This window comes from Scomber scombrus, chromosome 23, assembly GCF_963691925.1.
Source record: "Scomber scombrus chromosome 23, fScoSco1.1, whole genome shotgun sequence".
Classification (NCBI taxonomy): Eukaryota; Metazoa; Chordata; class Actinopteri; order Scombriformes; family Scombridae; genus Scomber; species Scomber scombrus.
This window is the reverse complement of record NC_084992.1, coordinates 23,426,509-23,446,633: the sequence shown is the minus strand read 5'-3', so window position 1 is coordinate 23,446,633 and position 20,125 is coordinate 23,426,509. Positions and strand designations below refer to the sequence as shown.

General features: G+C 39.8%; 1 protein-coding gene across 1 annotated transcript; it reads right to left on the bottom strand.

Annotated features, from left to right (window-relative positions):
* Window positions 1-55: 55 nt before the first annotated feature.
* Window positions 56-19,101, bottom strand: alox12 (arachidonate 12-lipoxygenase). Its single transcript, XM_062444314.1, has 15 exons — window positions 18,811-19,101; window positions 12,483-12,629; window positions 10,681-10,882; window positions 9,708-9,789; window positions 9,498-9,620; window positions 9,207-9,313; window positions 8,026-8,198; window positions 7,305-7,448; window positions 6,699-6,902; window positions 5,227-5,313; window positions 4,381-4,550; window positions 3,539-3,660; window positions 2,963-3,063; window positions 2,585-2,755; window positions 56-668 (listed from the first exon to the last, which is right to left on the bottom strand). Exons 2-15 carry the CDS (start codon window positions 12,627-12,629, stop codon window positions 489-491), a joined length of 2,013 nt encoding a protein of 670 aa, XP_062300298.1. The 5' UTR covers window positions 18,811-19,101; the 3' UTR covers window positions 56-488.
* Between the last annotated feature and the right edge of the window lie 1,024 nt (window positions 19,102-20,125).

The window sequence follows — 20,125 nt, the reverse complement described above, 5'->3', positions numbered from 1 at the left end:
CTTTAAAACATTGAGTCAAATCATGTAATGTCTACTACTCATCTCAAAGTGAAGGAGAAGTAGACCGATGTTGGAATGATAATACATGTGAAATAAAGTAACAATAACAACGTATAAAACTCAAAGGAAATTAATTTGACATCAAAATGGTTAAAACTGCAACCAGTTTCCCTTCAGCTTCATTAAAAAATCTAACCTGTCAGTCAATTTACATGACTGTACCACATATACCCCAAAAACTAGTAGATAAGAATATATATATATATATATATTATTGGAATGTACTTTTAAATGTGATGTTTTGAAGTACTGGCACAAAATATTATCAAAACTGATTTTTTTAAAAACATCACATTTTTACTCATCAAGTTATATAACCTTCTGTCCTTGTTATGAAGTATATTTTGATGATGCTCCATTAAGATATTTATGAGCTGTTCCCTGAAGGAACAAACAGTAAAGCCCATGTTGAACCATCTGTTACTGTTCTATATAGTGATGCTGTTTTCTATGCGTCTGGGCAGCAGGTAAAGGTACTGAAGATCCATTCCTTCATTCTGACTCAGGATGTTGTCCTCGATCTCCTTCAGTTGCTTTCTGAACCTGTCAATCACCTCCTTGGCCCGCCGCTCAGTGAAGTACTCTTCTGTGTATTGGCCTAAAGGAATCTAAGCAGAGGAAAACAGGAAGCTGGTAAAACAAAACCGATGTAACACGACACATGACATCATGTAACAAAATATTAGGAACACGTCAATATAATTCACTCCAATTATGAACACAAAGTAAAATGATCACCTTTCTGTCAATGTCAATAAAAACTCAAAATGTGTAAGCTCATTGAAGTGGAATGTATGGCAGAGCTGTTGCAGTGGATTGTACATGTGTTCCTAATAAAGTGCTTGGTCAGTGTAGATAGGACATGCTGTTTGTTTGTTTATTAGAATCCCCATTAGCAATTGCGCTAGGCAATAGCTACTCTTCCTGGGGTCCACACAGAAACACAATACAGTTATAAAAACCCACAACATTATACTAAAATGCAATATAACAAAAAAGATTAAAGAAAATAAGAACATACAAAAAAAGGTAACATATACATTTTTTTTATCTTTGATTTCAGTAATTACACAAGGTAACGCATTCCATTTCGACATGGCTCTATACATAACAGTTTTTTTTCATTGCATTAGATTTGGGATAACATTCCTTTTGCCAGCTGTCTGGTAGAGTAATTATGCCTGTTATTAGTGTAATGAGTTAGCTTGTAGACAATTAGGTTTTTTGTTGATGCAGATATTCCTAAAAAAACTAAATTAGCCTTCCTGATAGTCTTTGTTCTACCATAGGCCAAGATAAACATTTGTGCATATATAAAGTATTAGTTCTCTTTTTACACTTGAGGGTTAGACGTGCTGCTCTATTTTGGACTGTGAACTTTATTAAGATCTTTTTTTGAGGCATTTGACCACACAGCAGGACAATAGTCAAGATGTGACAGGACCAGTGCCTGGATAACCCAGACCACCGATTCTGATGTCAAGAACTCTGCACATCTATTAATAACAGATAGCCCTCTTCCCATTTTTTTGATTGTACTGTTTTAAGTTGACTATGACAGCCGATTATCCAATGTAACACCAAGCAGTTTTGTATCTTTTAATGATAAATTAAGCTGTGGATTTCACTGTAACATACTTTGGGAGCCTAGTATAATGCATTTTGTCTTTGAAGTGTTTAAAACCATTTTATTATTCAAGACCCATGCAGACACAAGTTCTAACTGTTTGTTCAGAGCTTCAGATAGGTCATCTACAGAGGTTTCAGACATGTATAATGTTGTGTCATCAGCGTACATAGAAACATATGCTCTGTTTAAAGCCAAATGTAGGTCGTTTGTGAATATTGTGAATAGTAGCAGGCATAGACAGCTCCCTTGTGGTATTCCAGACAATACATGAATTGAGTTAGAGAGTCCCCCATTAAAGAAAACTCTCTGTGATCCCACCTTTTGTTCGACATGTCCATGATCATCTCAACAAAGGATTTGAATGTTCTTTCTTGTTGTTGCAGAATGTCCAAGAAAAACTCCTTTTGTTGTTGTAACGCACCTGAGTAATTGAGATGGCGTCCTCTTCCGCTTTTTTCTGTGCCATACTTGTTATTTTACTGGATCAGCAACTCACTAATGTCTTTAAATTAATGTTAATCACATTACATAAATGTTCTTTTATACTTTCATTGTTTAAGATAATATTTTTGCACCACGTAAAGCTCCGGGGCCCCCCAACTGAATAATCCAGCCATTCTTGTTCATATTGTAAACATGTTCATATTGTCATTTGCATGTTTATATAACTTCAGTTGGCTTCAATATTTATATATGAGTTCTGTATCTGTACTTATTTTACTGATGATATGCAGACCTCATGTTTTTCATTGGGATTACTTTATACTGAAGGATAGACTAAAAAACAATAATTTGGTAAATCAACTCTAACTCAGTGAGAGCTTACTAAAATCAGATTTTGGAGTCCTAATATATTATGTGATCTGCAGCTGTATTGCAGAAAGATGGACTTACTGCATCTGGTTGTGGACGTCCCAGATGCCATGTGATTGCCATCTGCATGCAGGACTGGCTGATATCAGGAAGTGTGGCCATGATCATATCCATGGTAACAGCATCCTTGTCTGTTGGTGGCGGACGTCTCATGGTGCAAGGGGTGTTGGGTACCCAGGCACACCAGTCAAACTAAACAATAACACAAGGAGAATGGGTTGAAACCCTGTGGTGGGGGGGTGCATGTTTATGACAAGCCAATTCCTTCCTAAGTTAAAACAATTCCAGTTCATTCCAGATGTTCTGAGAGTCAGAACAGTGGACAGTCACATTTCAAACCATCAACACTGAGCTGGGAGCTTTCAGCATGTCTGCAACCATAATAAGTGAGTTACATACCTGTCCGTTGTTAGTAGCAGCGTGCTGGGCTGTACCGGTTAAAATGATGACTGCCAGCAGAGTGATGAGTTCCTCTCTGGTGCTGAGCTGACTGGGCATACCTGAAATACACACAAGCAGTCAATAATCTCTTCTGCTGACAGTATTGTGTATGTGTCAATGGATTCCTCTAATGTTTGTAAGGTTGTGACTCACAATGTGGTTAGCTTAGCTTAGCATAAAGACTGGAAGTACTGTATTTTCTGCTAGTTCTAGCTCATGACTTTCCTAAAAACACAAAATTGTGTTGTTTTTTTCTATTTCTGTTTGTGTATAAATTAAACAAACATGATTCAACATGTAAATTAATGAACTTTTTAGAGGTGTTTGAAGTTATATTTTTGGACTTTGGACAGAACCAAGCTAACCTTCACTCAGTGCTTCCAGTCTTTAGGCTAAGAAGCCAACCACATCATGACTGAAGCTCTGGAGAACACACTCACGTCCAGAAAAGACCGTGAATACAAATATGCCTTTTTTCAAAGGATGATTGTAAGTCCAATTGGATCTATTTTAATTGTTAAATTTGAAACGAACCAAAGTTGGGGAGCTCTGTGAAGCCTTCTTGTGTTATGTCTCTGATCCAGGCTTGGAGCTCCAGGTCTTCCTGCACATCACGGTCTGACTGGTAGAACAATCCAACCATATCTGAGACAAAACTGAAGGAAGAGTCACAGTTAGCTATTCAGTCATCTGGTCCTTAATGGTGCCCTCAGATTACAGAATTCATTCCCTCAAACTAATAGCCAGAGATTAACTTTAAGCCTTAAATTAACCTCATGTGTACAATGCAAACATTTCAGAACAATGACTTTGCTTAGTCCAACATACAGATATCAAGAAGAACACCTTGTAATGAGGTTGACATCCTTTACTGTGCTTAGTGACCCCTGGGATATAATTACAGAATCTAGATCTTATCATGATTTTCAGTTTCTGATATCTGTTTTCATAGAACATGATGTAAACAGTTCAAAATCAATCCTCCAACCCTCTCAGATGTGTAGGTAAATGTTCTAAATGCTCCAATTAGACTGATAAAGAGGAATCAGGGTAAATGGCTTTGTTTTGGGACCTACTGGTGAGTATGAACTGAGTTCTCTGTTCTGTATTAGTTTTTTTCAGCAGCAACCCATGAACCCATACACTACTGGCTCACTAGTCTCCTAGAGACTTATCCAGATGAGGGCTAATAGATGTTGGTTAGCACACTGAAAACTATTTCATGCAATTTAATACTCCACACATTCCATTTCAGAAATATGTCACATTTCTGTTTCACTGTGACTTTAAATCTCCAAAATTCTTTTTTTTAAAAGAATAAAACAGACCCAACATCATGCTAGGATGAGAGAATGAGCATGGTGTGCATTGTGTACCTGTGTAAAGCATCCCACAGCATCAGTGTGTGTTCCCTGTAATAATAGTTCGGGAGGTGAGAAACTCCTCTGTCATTGAAGTCGTGGCAGGGCTGGAGGGAGCGGTAGGTTAAAGTCTTGTACTCCCTCTGAGCCAGAATCAACAGGCCTTCACCGCCTGTAGACACGACCTACACACAAACATGACTATCATCATCTTTATTAACATCAAACCCATCAACAGATTTGTCTTTCATTTCTTTTGTATCAGATGTTAAAGAGAGGCAAAGTGGAGAGCCTGGTCACTGTAACAATTCCCAGCCAGCATGTCCCTGTGGGCCCCATATGGGTTTAATGCGGGCTATGTGGGTACTGAGTGGGCATGGGCTTGAACTGTGCACATTTTGTGGGTCCCACATGGTTTCAGTAACATGGGCCCCACATGTGAAACCCACATGGGCTGACTGTATGAGCCTCATAAGCGATGTAAGTGGGCCAAGCGGGTATGGGCATAAACAGGGCAAACTGTATGGGCCCCATATTGTTTCAGAAACATGCAAAGCCCATGTGGGCTGGCTAAATGGGCCCCATTTAAGGTCCATTCTGATCCCACTTAGAACACATATGGGCAATCATATGGGGGCCTACATGGGCCCCACCTGAAACCCAGTCAGAACCCACTTGAAGCCCTTATAGGCAAACACAGGTGGGGCCACTGTGGAAACTGTGGAAAAACCCACTTGGGACCCATATTTGCAGCCCAAATTTAACACTTTTGGGCCTTACATGGACATGCTGGCTGGGAATCTAGTATAGTATATCAAGGCCACTTTAAATAAGTTCAAACATTTGAAAAGCCTCACAAACCCGTTTGAAGATGCCATCAGGGGAAATGAGCTGAGTGCGCCCCCTACAGTTGATCTCTAGCGTGTAGCGCAGATGAGGAGCCAGAAGCTGCAGCAGGAAGATACACAAACCAATTCAGTGTACAACATTTTTGTGTACACTACAGCTTGACAAACTAACATTAAACCAAATTAGCACCAATTTTCAAATAAAAGCCACTTTTCAAATAGTTAAGTAAAGTCTTAAATAATATCACTAACAATTGATCTGGAGCTGCAGGATTATCTGAACACTATATGGTCAGATTTTATTCACTAATTAAACCAATTGCTTATACTTTTTCAACAAGACTTGCCCTGTAGTTATGCCCTGTAGTTATGCCTAGTGGCCATAGTAATTGTGGCCTGGAGCAATGGCGCAGTTCAGATGACATATACTGTATATATGTGGACAAATTTCCTCATTCAGAAGAGGGGTGAATGGAGGCATTAACCCAACAGTAGACTCTGCCACAAGAAACTACTTTTTGTCTCCTGTTTCCAACCATGATTTACAGTTTTTATTGTTGTAGTGTTTATTGTTGCTATGACAGTGAAGGTGGCCTAACTTTAAGGAAGTAGTCATGGGGCAGCTGTGTGTGGCTGTGGCTCAGGAGGTAGAGCGATCGTTCTCCAATTGGAAGATCGGCGGTTCAATTCCCGGCTCCTCCAGTCTACATGCCTTGGGCAAGACACTTAACCCCTAATTGCTCCCGTTGCTGTGCCAACGGTGTATGAATGATTAACTTCCTCTGATTAGCAGGTTGGTACCCTGCGTGGTATCCCCTGTCATCAGTGTGTGAATGAATGGGTGAGTGAGTTGTAGTGTAAAGTGCTTTGAGTGGTCAAAAAGACTAGAAAGGCGCTATATGAGTACAGTCCACTTACCATTTATTTAAACCTGCACCATATTTCTCTATCCTTTTAACCTCTGACCTGATTTTAACCTAAACCAGGATCTAACCAGACCTTAACCACAGTGTTGTCACATCATAAAACATCATTATTTTTAAGTGATATGTGACAGTTTTAGAAAACACAGACAAATGAAGTTGTCTTGCTAATTACTGCTGATAGGCACCAGGCTAGAAAACACACCTATTTGTCTTTCTGTAATTCAAATACCTCTGCACATGAAGCCAGTACAGGATTACTGTATGGCCTTTGAGAAGGTAGAACTCTTTTCATTGAAACATCTTAACAGGTAACAAGTGTTACACTGACTGAAAGTGGATCGACTGGAAACTGAAAAACACGCCATGTTGAAAAGACAAAGTGAGAGCAGAATAGTGGTGAGTATAATATGAAAGCAAAAGTCTTGTTCTGTTCTCTCTCACACTTAATATAAACTTGCAATAACTCTCTGCTCAACTCTGTCCTCACAATTATTAACATACATGGAGGACATTTTTTTAACAAAAAAATACAATCATGAATAATATTGTATGTGTTTACCTTGTATATAGGATGTACAGCAGGCAGCTGTCTAAGAGTCGCCACACAAAACACCTCTATCACCAGGTGTGTCCTGAGCAGGTGAGACAGCACTTGGAACACCTGGAACTCAGAGTGACGTACCCACATTTTAGCCATTAGCCAGGCCAGGGGTGCATCTTTTGGCAGGAAGATGGGCGTGTCCAAGTCTGGAGTCTGCTCGAGCTGGGGGTTAGGAAGGGAGACTGTTAGTGTTACATATCTAGAAAATCCCAAACCAAATTAAGATTGGATATCAGACTCCAGCTTTATTGCAGAAACTGGATTTGATTTTCTTTCTATATGACCAAATTTTAAAAAAATAAAAAAAATAAAAATTCAGGATTATATACAATATTCCCAGGTTAAAATTCAGTATTCTTAGTTTTTGTCTGATTTTATACAAATTTCTTGGGTTTAGATTCAGTACTGAAACAAAGAACATCAGGATTACCTTTATTAATCGCTGGTTTACATTATGTATATCCAGGTATTTTTCATTGTCAGATTTTAAAATTTTTAAATTTGGCAGTTCAATCAATATTTTCAGATATTCATTAGGCCACAATTTCTCTGGTATTCATCTACCTGTATAGCAATAGGTATGAGTCCTTGGTCTGGGTGTTGGTACAGCAGACAGAGTGGAGCAGCGATGTACTGAAGTTCACCCCTGATTGTGTTGGTGGGAATCCCATCCACGATGGCATAGTCTAACAAGAAGATATTCCCTGCCTGGACAGGAGCGGAGATGATTAATGGGAGAGGAAAGAAGAAAAAACAAAGTTCTGATACACAAATGTTTTTTCAGTTTTTGGACTTTTTCTCTAATCTTTGATTTTTGCTGAAATATTGGATCATTTGAACATTTATTGAAATGAAACCATGTGAGAAGTTTAGAGGGAAAAATCACTATTTAGTGGAGCTGTTAACAACTCATAGACATCTGAAATGTGAGCCGACTACACACTGCTGTTTGGTTTCATCTTTAACAATGTGTTGTATTTATAAAGCTTGTTATATTATCCATTGTGTTAAATCAAGATGTAGTGGAGTGGAAGTATAAAGTAACATCACACGGAAATACTACAGTAAAGTACAAGTACCTCAAAATTGTAATTAAGTACAGTACTTGAGTAAATGAACTTGGTTATTTTCTACTACTTGAAGGAAGAGAGTATGAGATGAATGAACACTTTCCAAACAGAAGTCACACAGATAATTCGAGATTGATCTCCATGAACTGTTACATTTGTGGTGTCCCATCAAAGCCTGTATAGAGTGTTTTGACAGATGTAGAACATTGCTCCACCTTTAGCTCTTTGTTCAGGTTGGTCTTTGGAGGCAGGGAGCTCTGCACCATGTCTGGAGTTACAGGGAAGTTCCCTGGCAGCTTCTTGCACCTCTGGATCATTCTTGGGTTGGAGCCATTCAGGCACTGGTATCCAAACAACGAGTCCTCTTTCCAGTGCTTCATACAGTACTCTGAGTCAAACACACACGTCATACTGCGTGAGTAATCACACAAGTGGTTTCTGTCTTTAATATAACAGGTTGCCTTAATATAATTAACATGTACAGTCTATACAAATTTCTCTTAACAGAGATCATACCTGAAGAGAACGGTTTAGACCTGCTCTATGTGTAAAGTGCCTTGAGATAACTTTGTTGTGATTTGGCGCTATACAAGTAAAGATTGATTGATAAATATTGATAGACACCCTCTTTGGGAATACTCATTGTGTAACAGAGGATTTTGGAACAGATGCTAGCCCAAGAAGTAGATTACAGAGATGGCTCTAAACCAACCCTGTTCTAGATAGATAGATAGATAGATGTAAACTTTATTGATCCCCTTGGGGAAATTTAGGGTCCAGCAGCTTAATACACGAAGACATCAACGAACAATATACTAAAACATTAAATACTAAATACAATATACTAAATACTAAATAAGAAAAACAGCAATGTCTGAGGCTGAGGCTGTTTGATAAAATGCAAAAATAAAAAAAATAAAAAAATAAAAATAAAAATAAACAATTTAAAGTGAATTTTGTGAATTTAGTCCAGGCTGTTGCTGTGGGGGGGTCAGTTGGTCTGTCAATCTAAAGAATACTGCTGAGTCAAAGGGTGTGATTGGTTTACCAAAAACCCACAAGAAATATATGTTTAGTGGATTAGCCAGATAATCCGTGTAATGCTGCTGCTACACTGTAATTTCCCAGCTTGGGATCAATAAAGTATATCTATCTATCTATCTATCTATCTATCTATCTATCTATCTATCTATCTATCTATCTATCTATCTATCTATCTATCTATCTATCTATCTATCTATCTATCTATCTATCTATCTATCTATCTATCTATCTATCTATCTATCTATCTATCTATCTATCTATAACTCTGGGTTTTGGTGTTGCAAAGGTCTAAAGGCCTCAGTATGCTGCAGATGAATTATTTGTATGACTTCATTAAAAGAAAATGACTCACCTGCTATGGGACTGCGCAGCTTCCAAAAGATCCGTTGGAAATCATCCAGGTCATCCCAGGACTTTCCAAACTTGATGGCCAGTTTTTTGAGAGACAGCTCCAGCAAGCTGATGAAAAGGAAGGTTACATGTGGAACATGTGTGAACTCAACTCTCAGGGTTAGGTTTAGGCTACTAGTGATTAGGGTTAGGGGGTTAAGCTACGTTCTTTAAGGCCTCTGAAGTGCTCTCTCTCAGCTCTCTTTCCCTGTGTGTGTGTGTGTGTGTGTGTGTGTTTGTGTGTACCACCTACGCATATTGTAGGGAATGTTCGAAGTCACTCCTCTTCTCATTGTCAAAGCGGACATCTTGGGGTAAATCTGCTTCTGTTTTAGCATCAATAGATCTGGGAATCCCTGGAGCCCACGTCACCCATCTAGCAGACACACCGAAACAGTATCATACAAATATCACTACAAATGTGAAGCTGTATTGTTGTGTGCATATTGTGTGCATATTGGACCTGTAAGTCTTCTGTCTCTCCTCCAGCTCTGTCCTTCTGTGAGCCAGCAGCTGAGGTAGAGACTCATCGCTCAGTGTCCTAGCTAAGGAGACAGGACAAGGAGAGAGACAGAAAAGTCCATCAGTACAGATCTACAGGGTCTCATGTCCACAGCCACAAGGTTTTGGAGGGAGGAATTTAAACCTGACTGAGATAAGATCACAATGTGAGCCAGATAACCCTTCACGCCACATTCAGTTCTGCTTGCATTGACATCTGTATAAATATGTTTTTCTTCCACCAGATACTGATCACATTTTGATGCACTTTGTAAATGGGGTAACAGAACAAGAAATGGGCAGTGTTGATGAAACTCAGTAGCTCCAAAAATCTCAGCTCAGTATCATAGAAATGACCTTCATATTGGAGGATTCCATAGCTCATGATTTACATCCAATTCCAACATTTAGTGCCAATGCAGGAAGTAATGTGTCTACATGTAGAGAAGTATGGTTGTGGAGATATAAGTGATTCACAACCCCTAACCCTCACCCTGACCCTTTTTCACCCTGACCCAAGTGTTTGAATAGTCAAATCTTTACAGTTATTACCTCACCATAATAATGATGTTCCTCTATGTTAACCATACCATAGTTGCCATGTGAAGATATTGTAGAAAGAAATAATTGTTTAAAAAGTAAGCATAGCAACACTTTGTTACAGAATGTGCAGTACTTTTACAAGAGATACAAGTGGACAAAATATTAAAAAGCAAAAAGAATGATCAGTCCACAGGATTTGCATGAACACTATCCTTGATGCTTGACTGTCAAAATAAATTTGAATGGCACACTGTATGATGCAGTGTAAGAACAGCTGCTCAGGACAACTAGTCTTCCACTGAGCAATGATCAGTTGGGGTTGACTGCCTTGCTCAAAAGCACTTTGACTGTATCTTTAGCAGCTTATTCCAAATACATAGAATCTTTCCTACCTGTTCCCTCTCTTATTTCCAACTTTATGTCTCCTATAAGCCAGCGGTAACATGGAAAAGTCTGTGCTTTGGCTCCACCAGGAGGTTCCACAGTGACGTAGCGGCAGAACCAGTTATCTTCCACCCAGTATCTCTGTTTCTCCAGCCTGACCAGTAGCAGGGAGCCTAAATGGGAAGGGCTGTTCACCTTGTACTGATCCACCTGACAGATATGGAGGGATGGGAGATGGGGAAAGAGAAATGACAAAGATAAAAAATCATCAATGCAAGCTTTAACAGCAGTCATATACATACACACAGACACATACTACAACATTCAAAGATATCTATGTGCTTTGAATACTTTAGAACATTCCAACCTCTGTCCCTCCTCTCCTCTCCAATTATCAATAAATCCAGATCCTAGCACTTATCCTGGTCCAGCTTGCAATGGAAGCAGACTAAGCAAGCAACTTCACAGCTACATCCTCAAACTCCTCCTGAAGGATCACACAACATTCCCAGACCAAACAGGATATACAAGCTTTGATCTACCCCAGTGTCTCATCCCAGATGGGCTCAGAAAAACGTCTAAAGGGAAGCATACAGGAGCATCCTAATCAGTTGCTTGATCCTTGGCTGGCTCCTTTTGACATGAATGAGCAGTGGTTCTACTCCCTACAGATGACAAATGATGGGCAAATCACACACACTCTGGGTGGGAGCTCAGATGCTCTGCCTGTATCTGAGATCTCATTATTTTGGTCAGGACCCAAAGTTCATAACCATTGGCAAGGGATGGAGTGTAAATTGATCATTAAATCAAGAGCTTCACCTTTAAGCTTAGCTCACACTTCACCATAAAAATGTGACACACTGCATCTCTAGCTTACCCTCACTTATCTTTCTTCAGAACCTGAGATACTTGAACTCCTTCACTGGGGACAGCAACTCCTGGAATAGTATCTTCACAAGCACAAAGGATTATGTAACTCTGGTTTAATGCTTGCTTACTGCAGCACTTCAGGTGCTCAGAATACTGGCCAAAAACAGTAAGAATGTCTTACTCTGATTATGAATTGGTTTTAAAGTAATTTGCTACCATGCCAGAATATGAATTATGGGCTCATTAAACATATAATGGCTATACTGGCACTACTCATATAGAAGGTCTCCCATAATGCTAGAATGACCAAATCAGATGGACTATTTACTTAAATAATTGTGTATACATCACTGTTTGCTCCATTACTATGGCAATTTGAATATTTCATTCAGTTTAGGTCTATGATTTGTTGTCAGAGTATGTAAATGGTTTAGTTTTTTGGAGTAACCAATTGTATCACTGAATGCTGTGATGTTACGGACATCTGCCTTTACCCAAGTCTGAGTCTATTACAGTCATTTCAGCCTGTTATGTTCAGGCCAGTGCAAACTCATTTTTTACAAGCATTGTTTATAAGATGAATAGCTCAGCAGCTACCAATCTGCAACAGAGTTATAGCATCATGATTATTATATCGTTTTTGAATCAGATACTGTGGCCTCTACTATAGGGGAGGGGATCACTGATGCTTAAAAAGACTGAGCAATGTAGTGATTCATTCAATCAGCTATGGAACACGTCTAGTAGACACACTGTAAATAATATCTGTCTCAAAATTTTCAAAATGTGTGTGTGTGTGTGTGTGTGTGTGTGCGTGTGTGTGTGTGTGTGTGTGTGTGTGTGTGTGTGTGTGTGTGTGTGTGTGTGTGTGTGTGCGTGACAAACAAAAGATCTGTCCAGACTTTGACGAATGTATTGGTGTCCTCCACACACTTACTGCTCCTCGACAGAAGTCCAGTCCAGGGTTGTCCAGCAGGGTACGCTCACTCTCCCCTTTCTCTCCCACCAGGGTCACATAGATGTAGTTGTTGGTGCCTGAATATTCGGATGTGCCAGTTGCCACTGTTACAGTATAGACTTCCATCTAAGGATATACACACATACACACACAGCATGTTCATGAACAGGGGGTTCAATTATTAACACTAGAGGTCACTATTAGCATCAAGAAAACTCTTCAGTGTTCTCTTCCCAATTCTGTTGATTGTCTGGTGTCAAATTCTGTCTTGTTAAAGCTTCTTATGGAACAACGATATTGACCTGATACTGGTGCTAGAACAACAAATGGAGCATCTGAAATTATTTTTTATTCAAACAAAATTAAACACAATGTTGTAAAATCTATTTCTTTCATAGTTCATGACAGATAAACATTGCAATTAAAATAATGTGAGTTTCTCTGCATTACACTATAATCACAGACCTTCTAAGGGTTTTGTCCTCCTTTTTTTACCCTACTTGTGTAAACAGCATGATGGGATCAGTTCATTTCTCCTGCAACAACACACAAACTGCTCTGTGGTCTCCTCACCGACAACACAACACAACACTGATAGTTATTTTCCAGAAAAAAAGCTGAAACCCAAAAACAAAGAGTAAACTTTTCATAGACGTCACAACCTAATAATTTAAACTGACTAAATAAAACTTTGAAATGGCTATGATTTCAAGATTAAAATGTCTCTTTGACACTGAGGCAGATTTATTAGCCTAATTCCTTTATCTAGCACAACCTCAGTTAAAGTCAGGTACCAGCAAAGAGAGTGATTATGAAACAATGTGTGAACCTTGTGGCCAGCGGAGACCCGTCCACCCACTGCCTGTCCATTTTAGGATTCATTTTAAAATGATTTTATTTGCTTTTAAAGCCTTGAATGGCCATGCCCCACCTTACCTCTCTGAGCTGCTGCACTCCTACACTCCTAGCCGATCTCTCAGGTCAGCTGACCAGCTGCTCCTGACAGTGCCTAAAGCCTAAAGCTAGGCTTAAACTCAGAGGGGATCGAGCGTTTGCCATCGCAGCTCCAAAATTTTGGACCGAATTGCTGCTGCACATTAGACAGGCCTCCTCACTGTCTCATTTTAAAACTCTTCTTAAAACTCACCTCTTTTCTTTGGCTTTTGACACCATGTAGAGTGTTGATTTTATGTGTATACATGCATAGTTTTATCTTGTGCGGGCAGTGCATTTTATTTATTTTGTTGCTTTCATCTTTCTATTGTGTACTTCATCTTTTTATTGTGCTTCTATTGTGTTATCTATTTATTGTGTTTTATCTTGTTGTGCAGCACTTTGGAAACCTGCTATATAAATAAAGTGGATTGGATTCCACATCCCCTCTGTCTCTCTCTGGAAGTGATGTATAAATTCCTTTTTTACAGAGAGAGAAAGAACAAAATAAATTAAATATACAGTAACTGCAGGTTCACTTATTAAATGTTTCCATCCCTCACATACAGATTCATACACACACACACACACACACACACACACACACACACACACACACACACACACACACACACACACACACACACACACACACACACACATCTGTTCTTTGCTGTTGAAAATCGCCTCATTGCAGAAAGTCCTTTCTGCTGTCTTGCTAGGATTTCTCCGGTGTGGAAATGAAATATAAACTGCAGTTATACTGAACACAGCCTTGTTGGTGAGAGTCGTTTGTTAAGGGCTAGCAACCCAAATACAGTGTGAATGTTGTCATCTACACAGTGTGAGAGGTTCAGGTTGCATTGGCCTGGTTAATATTTCCACATAAGGTAACTAAAGCATGTACTTTCAAACATTTCTGTTTTTAACGACACTGTGTACAGGATGTGGTTGCTAGCTATGTACACAGATATAATTGGAGTAAATAAATGTGCTAAATATTTCTGTTTACATGGAAGTTGCCCTTCAATAGCCCCTGATGTGATCTCAGGAGGAGCCAACACCTCCCCCTCTCTCTCTGCTGAATACACAATTTAAAATTAAGTGAGAAGACTGAAACCACTTTTATATTCATTTGTTAAACTAGTGCAGTGCACGTGCAAAATCTGTTTTTGCGTGTGTTTTTGCTACAAAGTAGCCTGGGCTATTCAAAGTGTTTTCAGTTTCATCCATTTTTTTGAGGGTCTGAAGTGTATTTCCCTGCACTCTGAGTTTTGGATTATGAAAGGAGTTCAACATACACGTATATCCAAAAGTATGTGGACAATCCATCATAGCCATAACAGGTGTGTTAACTCAAGCACGGAGCCATATATTAGCTAAGTCCCAGTTCCATACCACAATCTGACACTAATTCTATCACCATTTCTTAATAGCAGTTATTATACAAGAAAAGCGTTCTCAAACTGCAAGCCACATTCACACACTGATGGCAGAGCCTGCCATGCAGTTCCAGCCTGCTCACCAGGAGGAGCTAACCATTAACACATACATTAAAATAACATTGGCGCAACCATCAGGAGCAATTTGGGGTCCAGTATCTTGCCCAAGGACACTTTGACATGTAGACTGGAGGAGACCTAACCCTGTGCAACCATCTAACTTTAGTTAAAGCTAACAAACACAGCAAAATGACCCAGAGCGGTTTCCTTCCTCTATTACTTAATGCCTACTGTGAGAAATTCCTCAATTTACTTTGGGCACTGCATTGCGGCTGTTGCTCAGGAGGTCCTCCAATTGGAAGATTGGCGGTTCGAATCCCGGCTCCTCCACATGTTGATGTGTCCTTGGGCAAGACACTTAACCCCTAATTGCTCCCGTTGCTGCGCCAACGGTGTATGAATGCGAGTGAATGGTTAGTTTCCTCCTGATGAGCAGGTTGGTACCCTGAGTGATAGCTCCTGTCATCAGTGTATGAATGTGTGTGAATGGGTGAATGAAATGTAGTGTAAAGCGCTTTGAGTGGTTGAAAAGACTAAAAAAGGCGCTATATAAGTACAGTTTCTGACAGCTTAGAGTGTGTTGTCTTGGGGAATAGCTATTGTCTTGACTAACATCTGCAGTAGAATGGATTGCACTAAAGAGCTCAGTGACTTTCAACATGTAACATCTTTCCAATAAAGTCTGTTCCTGTGAAGCAAAGCCAAATTGCGTAGCATGTAGTGTCCAAACATCATTTCCCCTTGTTTGCAACAATCACTATCAGCACTAAGTTTCAAACTTAGGGGAGAAAAGTCAAAACTGTTTACTGTAATGACATGGGTTTCCATGGCAGCACAGCAGCACACAAGCCAAGGATCATCATGACAATGCTAAGAGTTGGCTGGAGTAGTAAAAAGAACAATGCCACTGGACTTTGTAAAGTGATGAATCATGCTTATAGCAGTGAGATGGACACCAGGAGAACACTCCCTGCCTGATTGCATAGTGCCAACTGTAAATCTGTGGCTTGCTGGTTTGGGCCTCTTGTTTCCGTTATAAGGAAATCTTAATGCTACAGTATACAATGGCAGTTTAGATATTTAGTGTTCTTCCAAATTATTCTTCATCCAAATTTGTGCCAATGAGGTGGTTTCCTGTTGCCTCCATGGACAAAGCTCCATCATATCTTAAAGAGCTTATAGTACCTTATGTACCTACTAGAACACTGCGCTCCCAGAACGCAGGCCTACTTGTGGTTCCTAGTATCTCTAAAAGTAGAATGGGAGGCAGAGCCTTCAGTTATCAGGCTCCTCTCCTGTGGAACCATCTCCCAGATCCGGTCCGGAGGGCAGACACCCTCTCTACTTTTAAGAGTAGGCTTAAAACTTTCCTTTTTGATAAAGCTTATAGTTAGCCAGCTCCTAGTTTATGCTGCTATAGGCTTAGACTGCCGGGGGACTCCTACCTCTATGATGCACTGAGCTCCTCTCTCCTCCTCTCTCTCTCTCTATCCATCCATCTATATCCATTAACATTCATGTACTATTAATGCATTCAATAACCTAAACTTCTTCCCCGGAGTTGTCTGTGCTTTCTCATCTCACAGGTAATCTGGGCCTGTAGACGTCCGGATGACAGATTCCAGTCCCGGCCCTTCTAGCTTCAATGTTTATGAACTATGTGCTTCTCTCTCTCTCCTATTCTTACTCTCTCTCCCCCCTACCCCAACCGGTCGAGGCAGATGTTCTCCCACTTTGAGCCTGGTTCTGCCTGAGGTTTCTTCCTGTTAAAAGGGAGTGTTTTCTTGCCATTGTCACTAAGTGCTTGCTCATGTGGGAATGTTTGGTCTCTTTAAAATAAACCTGAAGAGTACGGTTTAGAACCTGCTCTATGTGTAAAGTGCCTTGAGATAACTTTGTTGTGATTTGGCGCTATACAAATAAAGATTGATTGATTGATAAAGGAATGCTTGTCTCTGTTTGCTGTAGAAGAACCTGACTGTCCTGTACCGAGCCCTGATCTGACGCCCATCCCACATCAACCAGACCTTGTCACCTAATATCCGTGATCAAATCTCTGCAGTCAAGTTCTAACATCTGCTGGCAGGCCTGAAACCAAAAACTGGAGGCTGTTATAGCAGCAGATTCATGAACATGGTGTCAGAGTAAAGGTTCAATTATCACACTAACATTGATCATTCTGGATAGGTTTAACCTAACTCTAACCTTCTAAACCTAATCCTGAAAGGCTGGTTTTGTTCTGGAGCCTGTTTCAGAAAGCAGGTTTAGTGAAAACTCTGAGTAAGTCGACTCAGAGTTCAAGGAAACTGGTTTTTCGGCTTCACAAAGCCAGTTCAGCTTAACTCTGAGTCAGTTACCCTAGCAACATACTCCGTGAACCTAACCTGCTCGCTGGCAGGTTTTCTTCATCTAACCCACCCTTTGGTGGTGTGACCTTTTCCAAGGCAACTGTCTGTTAGGCTGTCACAAATGCAATATTTGAAGGGGATTGATAGGCAAGTGGTTACTGTGCATGTCTCATAGTGACAGTGTTGCTGGTTTGATACCACCGAGGAACTTTTGCTACAGGGTGCTCTCTCTCTCTCTCTCTCTCTCTCTCTCTCTCTCTCTCTCTCTCTCTCTCTCTCTCTCTCTCTCTCTCTCTCTCTCTCTCTCTATCTCTCTCTATCTCTCTCTCTCTCTCTCTCTCTCTCTCTCTCTCTATGAGCATTTCAAACAAACAACCAATCACATGCAACATCAACAACTTGATAGTGCAGAGTTAATACTGAGATAAGATGAATATGTTGATGTCTCTGAGAAAGCATAGTACACCTTTCCCCAGGAAATGTTTTAGTTCATATTCCTCATTAGTCAGAAGCAACCCATGAACCTTTCTACAGTCTAAGCCATTGAATAAAAGCTACTACATTACCCAGATATTACAAACATAAAATAACAGTAGTTGTCAAATATTCACTTAGGTACTCATGGATGGGAGTATTATTTCCAGGTAATAATTTGAATATCATGTCAAGCATTAACAAATGTGTAAACCACACTGATGCAAATTGCAAATGAGCTGATGAAAACAACAGATAAGCTGTCTGAAATACCACATGTTACCGTTCTCATGCTAACAGGAAGTGACTTTATGTCATGTCATGTTATGGCTCTTCAAAGTCAAATATCCTTATTTAAGGTAGAGGAGTAAGTGTTGCTTGTCTTACTAATGGAAAGGTCATTATGCAGTTTGCAGACTTGTGACATGGACCTCAGACCTTCAAAATAAAAGCAGTAGGAAACTTGAGAGATTGTTGTGCTATCCACCTATCTTTGGTTTGAGTCAGGTTTTCTTTACTTCAGAGGTTCAGATCACACTTGCCAACATGGACACACAGAAGTAGCAGATATCCCTTTCTTGTTCAAGAGTTTCTATGTATCACTCTGAACTTGACAGACATTATCAAAAGTCCTGTTATCAAAACCTTTCCAAAAAAAAAGGTATCATGTTTTAAATGCAACAACAACAAAAAACATACTAATTTGTTTGTTTGGCTCCCAACCAGTAACTTAGGTCACTCTTGCGTTGAGCCACCAGTGCATTTACCAAATAAAGTGATAAAACCTGTGCAGTGTTTCCATAGCAGTGTCAGCAGGCAGTGTTGAGAGCAAACAGATCCACTCACAGATTTCCAAATGACTGAGTCAACCAGGTATATATATATTGAATATTGGACTAGTTTGGAGGTATATTTAAAACCATGGAAGAGAATAAATACTGGAAAAAAACCCAGTTTTGTGTGAAAAACATTTGTTTTGACCTCAAAAGACATGCAGACATTCATTTAGCATTACAAGAGTGTCAGAAGCCAACTACAGAAAACACATACCTTAGTCCTGAGTTGTGTTCAGAGATGAGTATCAGTTCCTTATTTTCTCCTCCTGTAGATTTCTTGTGGTGCAGTTTGTTTTTTCTGACAACTCCCTTCTTTTCCTCTCCCGCCCTGTCCTTAAGCTTCTCTCTTCTCCTCTGTTAAGAGTCGTCACAGAACTGTACATCTACTCTCTCTGTCCCTCTCTCTCTCTCTCTCTCTCTCTCTCTCTCTCTCTCTCTCTCTCTCTCTCTCTCTCTCTCTCTCTCTCTCTCTTTCTCTCTCTCTACAAACTACACTGCACTGCGCTCACAGCTGTACTGACTTTTTTTCACACACTCCCCTCAATCAACCCTTTGTGCTCAGCGCACTTCCTGGCCATTGGTCTTACCTCACTCCTCAATACACACACACCCACCCACACACACACACACACACACACACACACACACACACACACACACACACACACACACACACACACACACACACACACACACACACACACACACACACACACACACACACACACACACACTAAGTTGCCAGAGGGAATTTGGGTAAATATCTGGACTGAACAGTATTTGATAAGACCTGTGTTACAGAGCTGTGGCAGCTGTAAAAACTTCACATTGAATGAGGTATGTTAATCTAATAAAGGTTAGAGGAGATTGATAACATAATAATAATCATTCAGCAGTCCCTAATACAGTTTTCAGTCTTCAATGCAAAAACTTTAACAGTCACAATAAACAACCAAACATTAATACAAATATGTGTTTGCTGTCTTTCCCAGAGTCAAACAAAGTAAATAAATCAGTTTCCTTTGCTGTACCTCCTGCTGTACCTCCTGGGCAGACAGTTCAATTTCCTGGTCATGTTTATCTTAGCACTGTCAAAAAAAACCCAAATGTTTTTAGTTAGGAGCAGTCACCAATAATTCAAAAAGTGAGCTGGATTTTTTCAGTTACAACAAGTCAATCAATCAATCAATCAATCAATCAATCAATCAATCAATCAATCAATCAATCTTTATTTGTATAGCGCCAAATCACAACAAAGTTATCTCAAGGCACTTTACACATAGAGCAGGTTCTAAACCGTACTCTTCAGGTTTTAATTTTAAAGATGGTTTTAATGATATTTAACAGTTTTCTTTCATCATTTTCATGCGTTTGACATTAAAGATGTGAAATGTGTTTTGTTGAATCATTAGTACATTTGACATTGGAACTGCAGTATGCAATTTCACTGTCTTTCAAGCCAGCATGGCCATGTGGGCCCCATAAACGTTAAATCTGAGCTGCAAATATGGGTCCCATATGGGTCCCAT

Bases quoted from the DNA above. Each gene is read 5' to 3' on its own strand.
- alox12 (XM_062444314.1), bottom strand. From the start codon at position 12,629: ATGGAAGTCTATACTGTAACAGTGGCAACTGGCACATCCGAATATTCA. The intron at 5,314-6,698 runs GTAAACACATAC...TTCCTGCTGCAG, and splicing joins CTGTACATCCTATATACAAG to CTTCTGGCTCCTCATCTGCG. The intron at 2,756-2,962 runs GTATGTAACTCA...GTTATTGTTTAG, and splicing joins CTGCTACTAACAACGGACAG to TTTGACTGGTGTGCCTGGGT.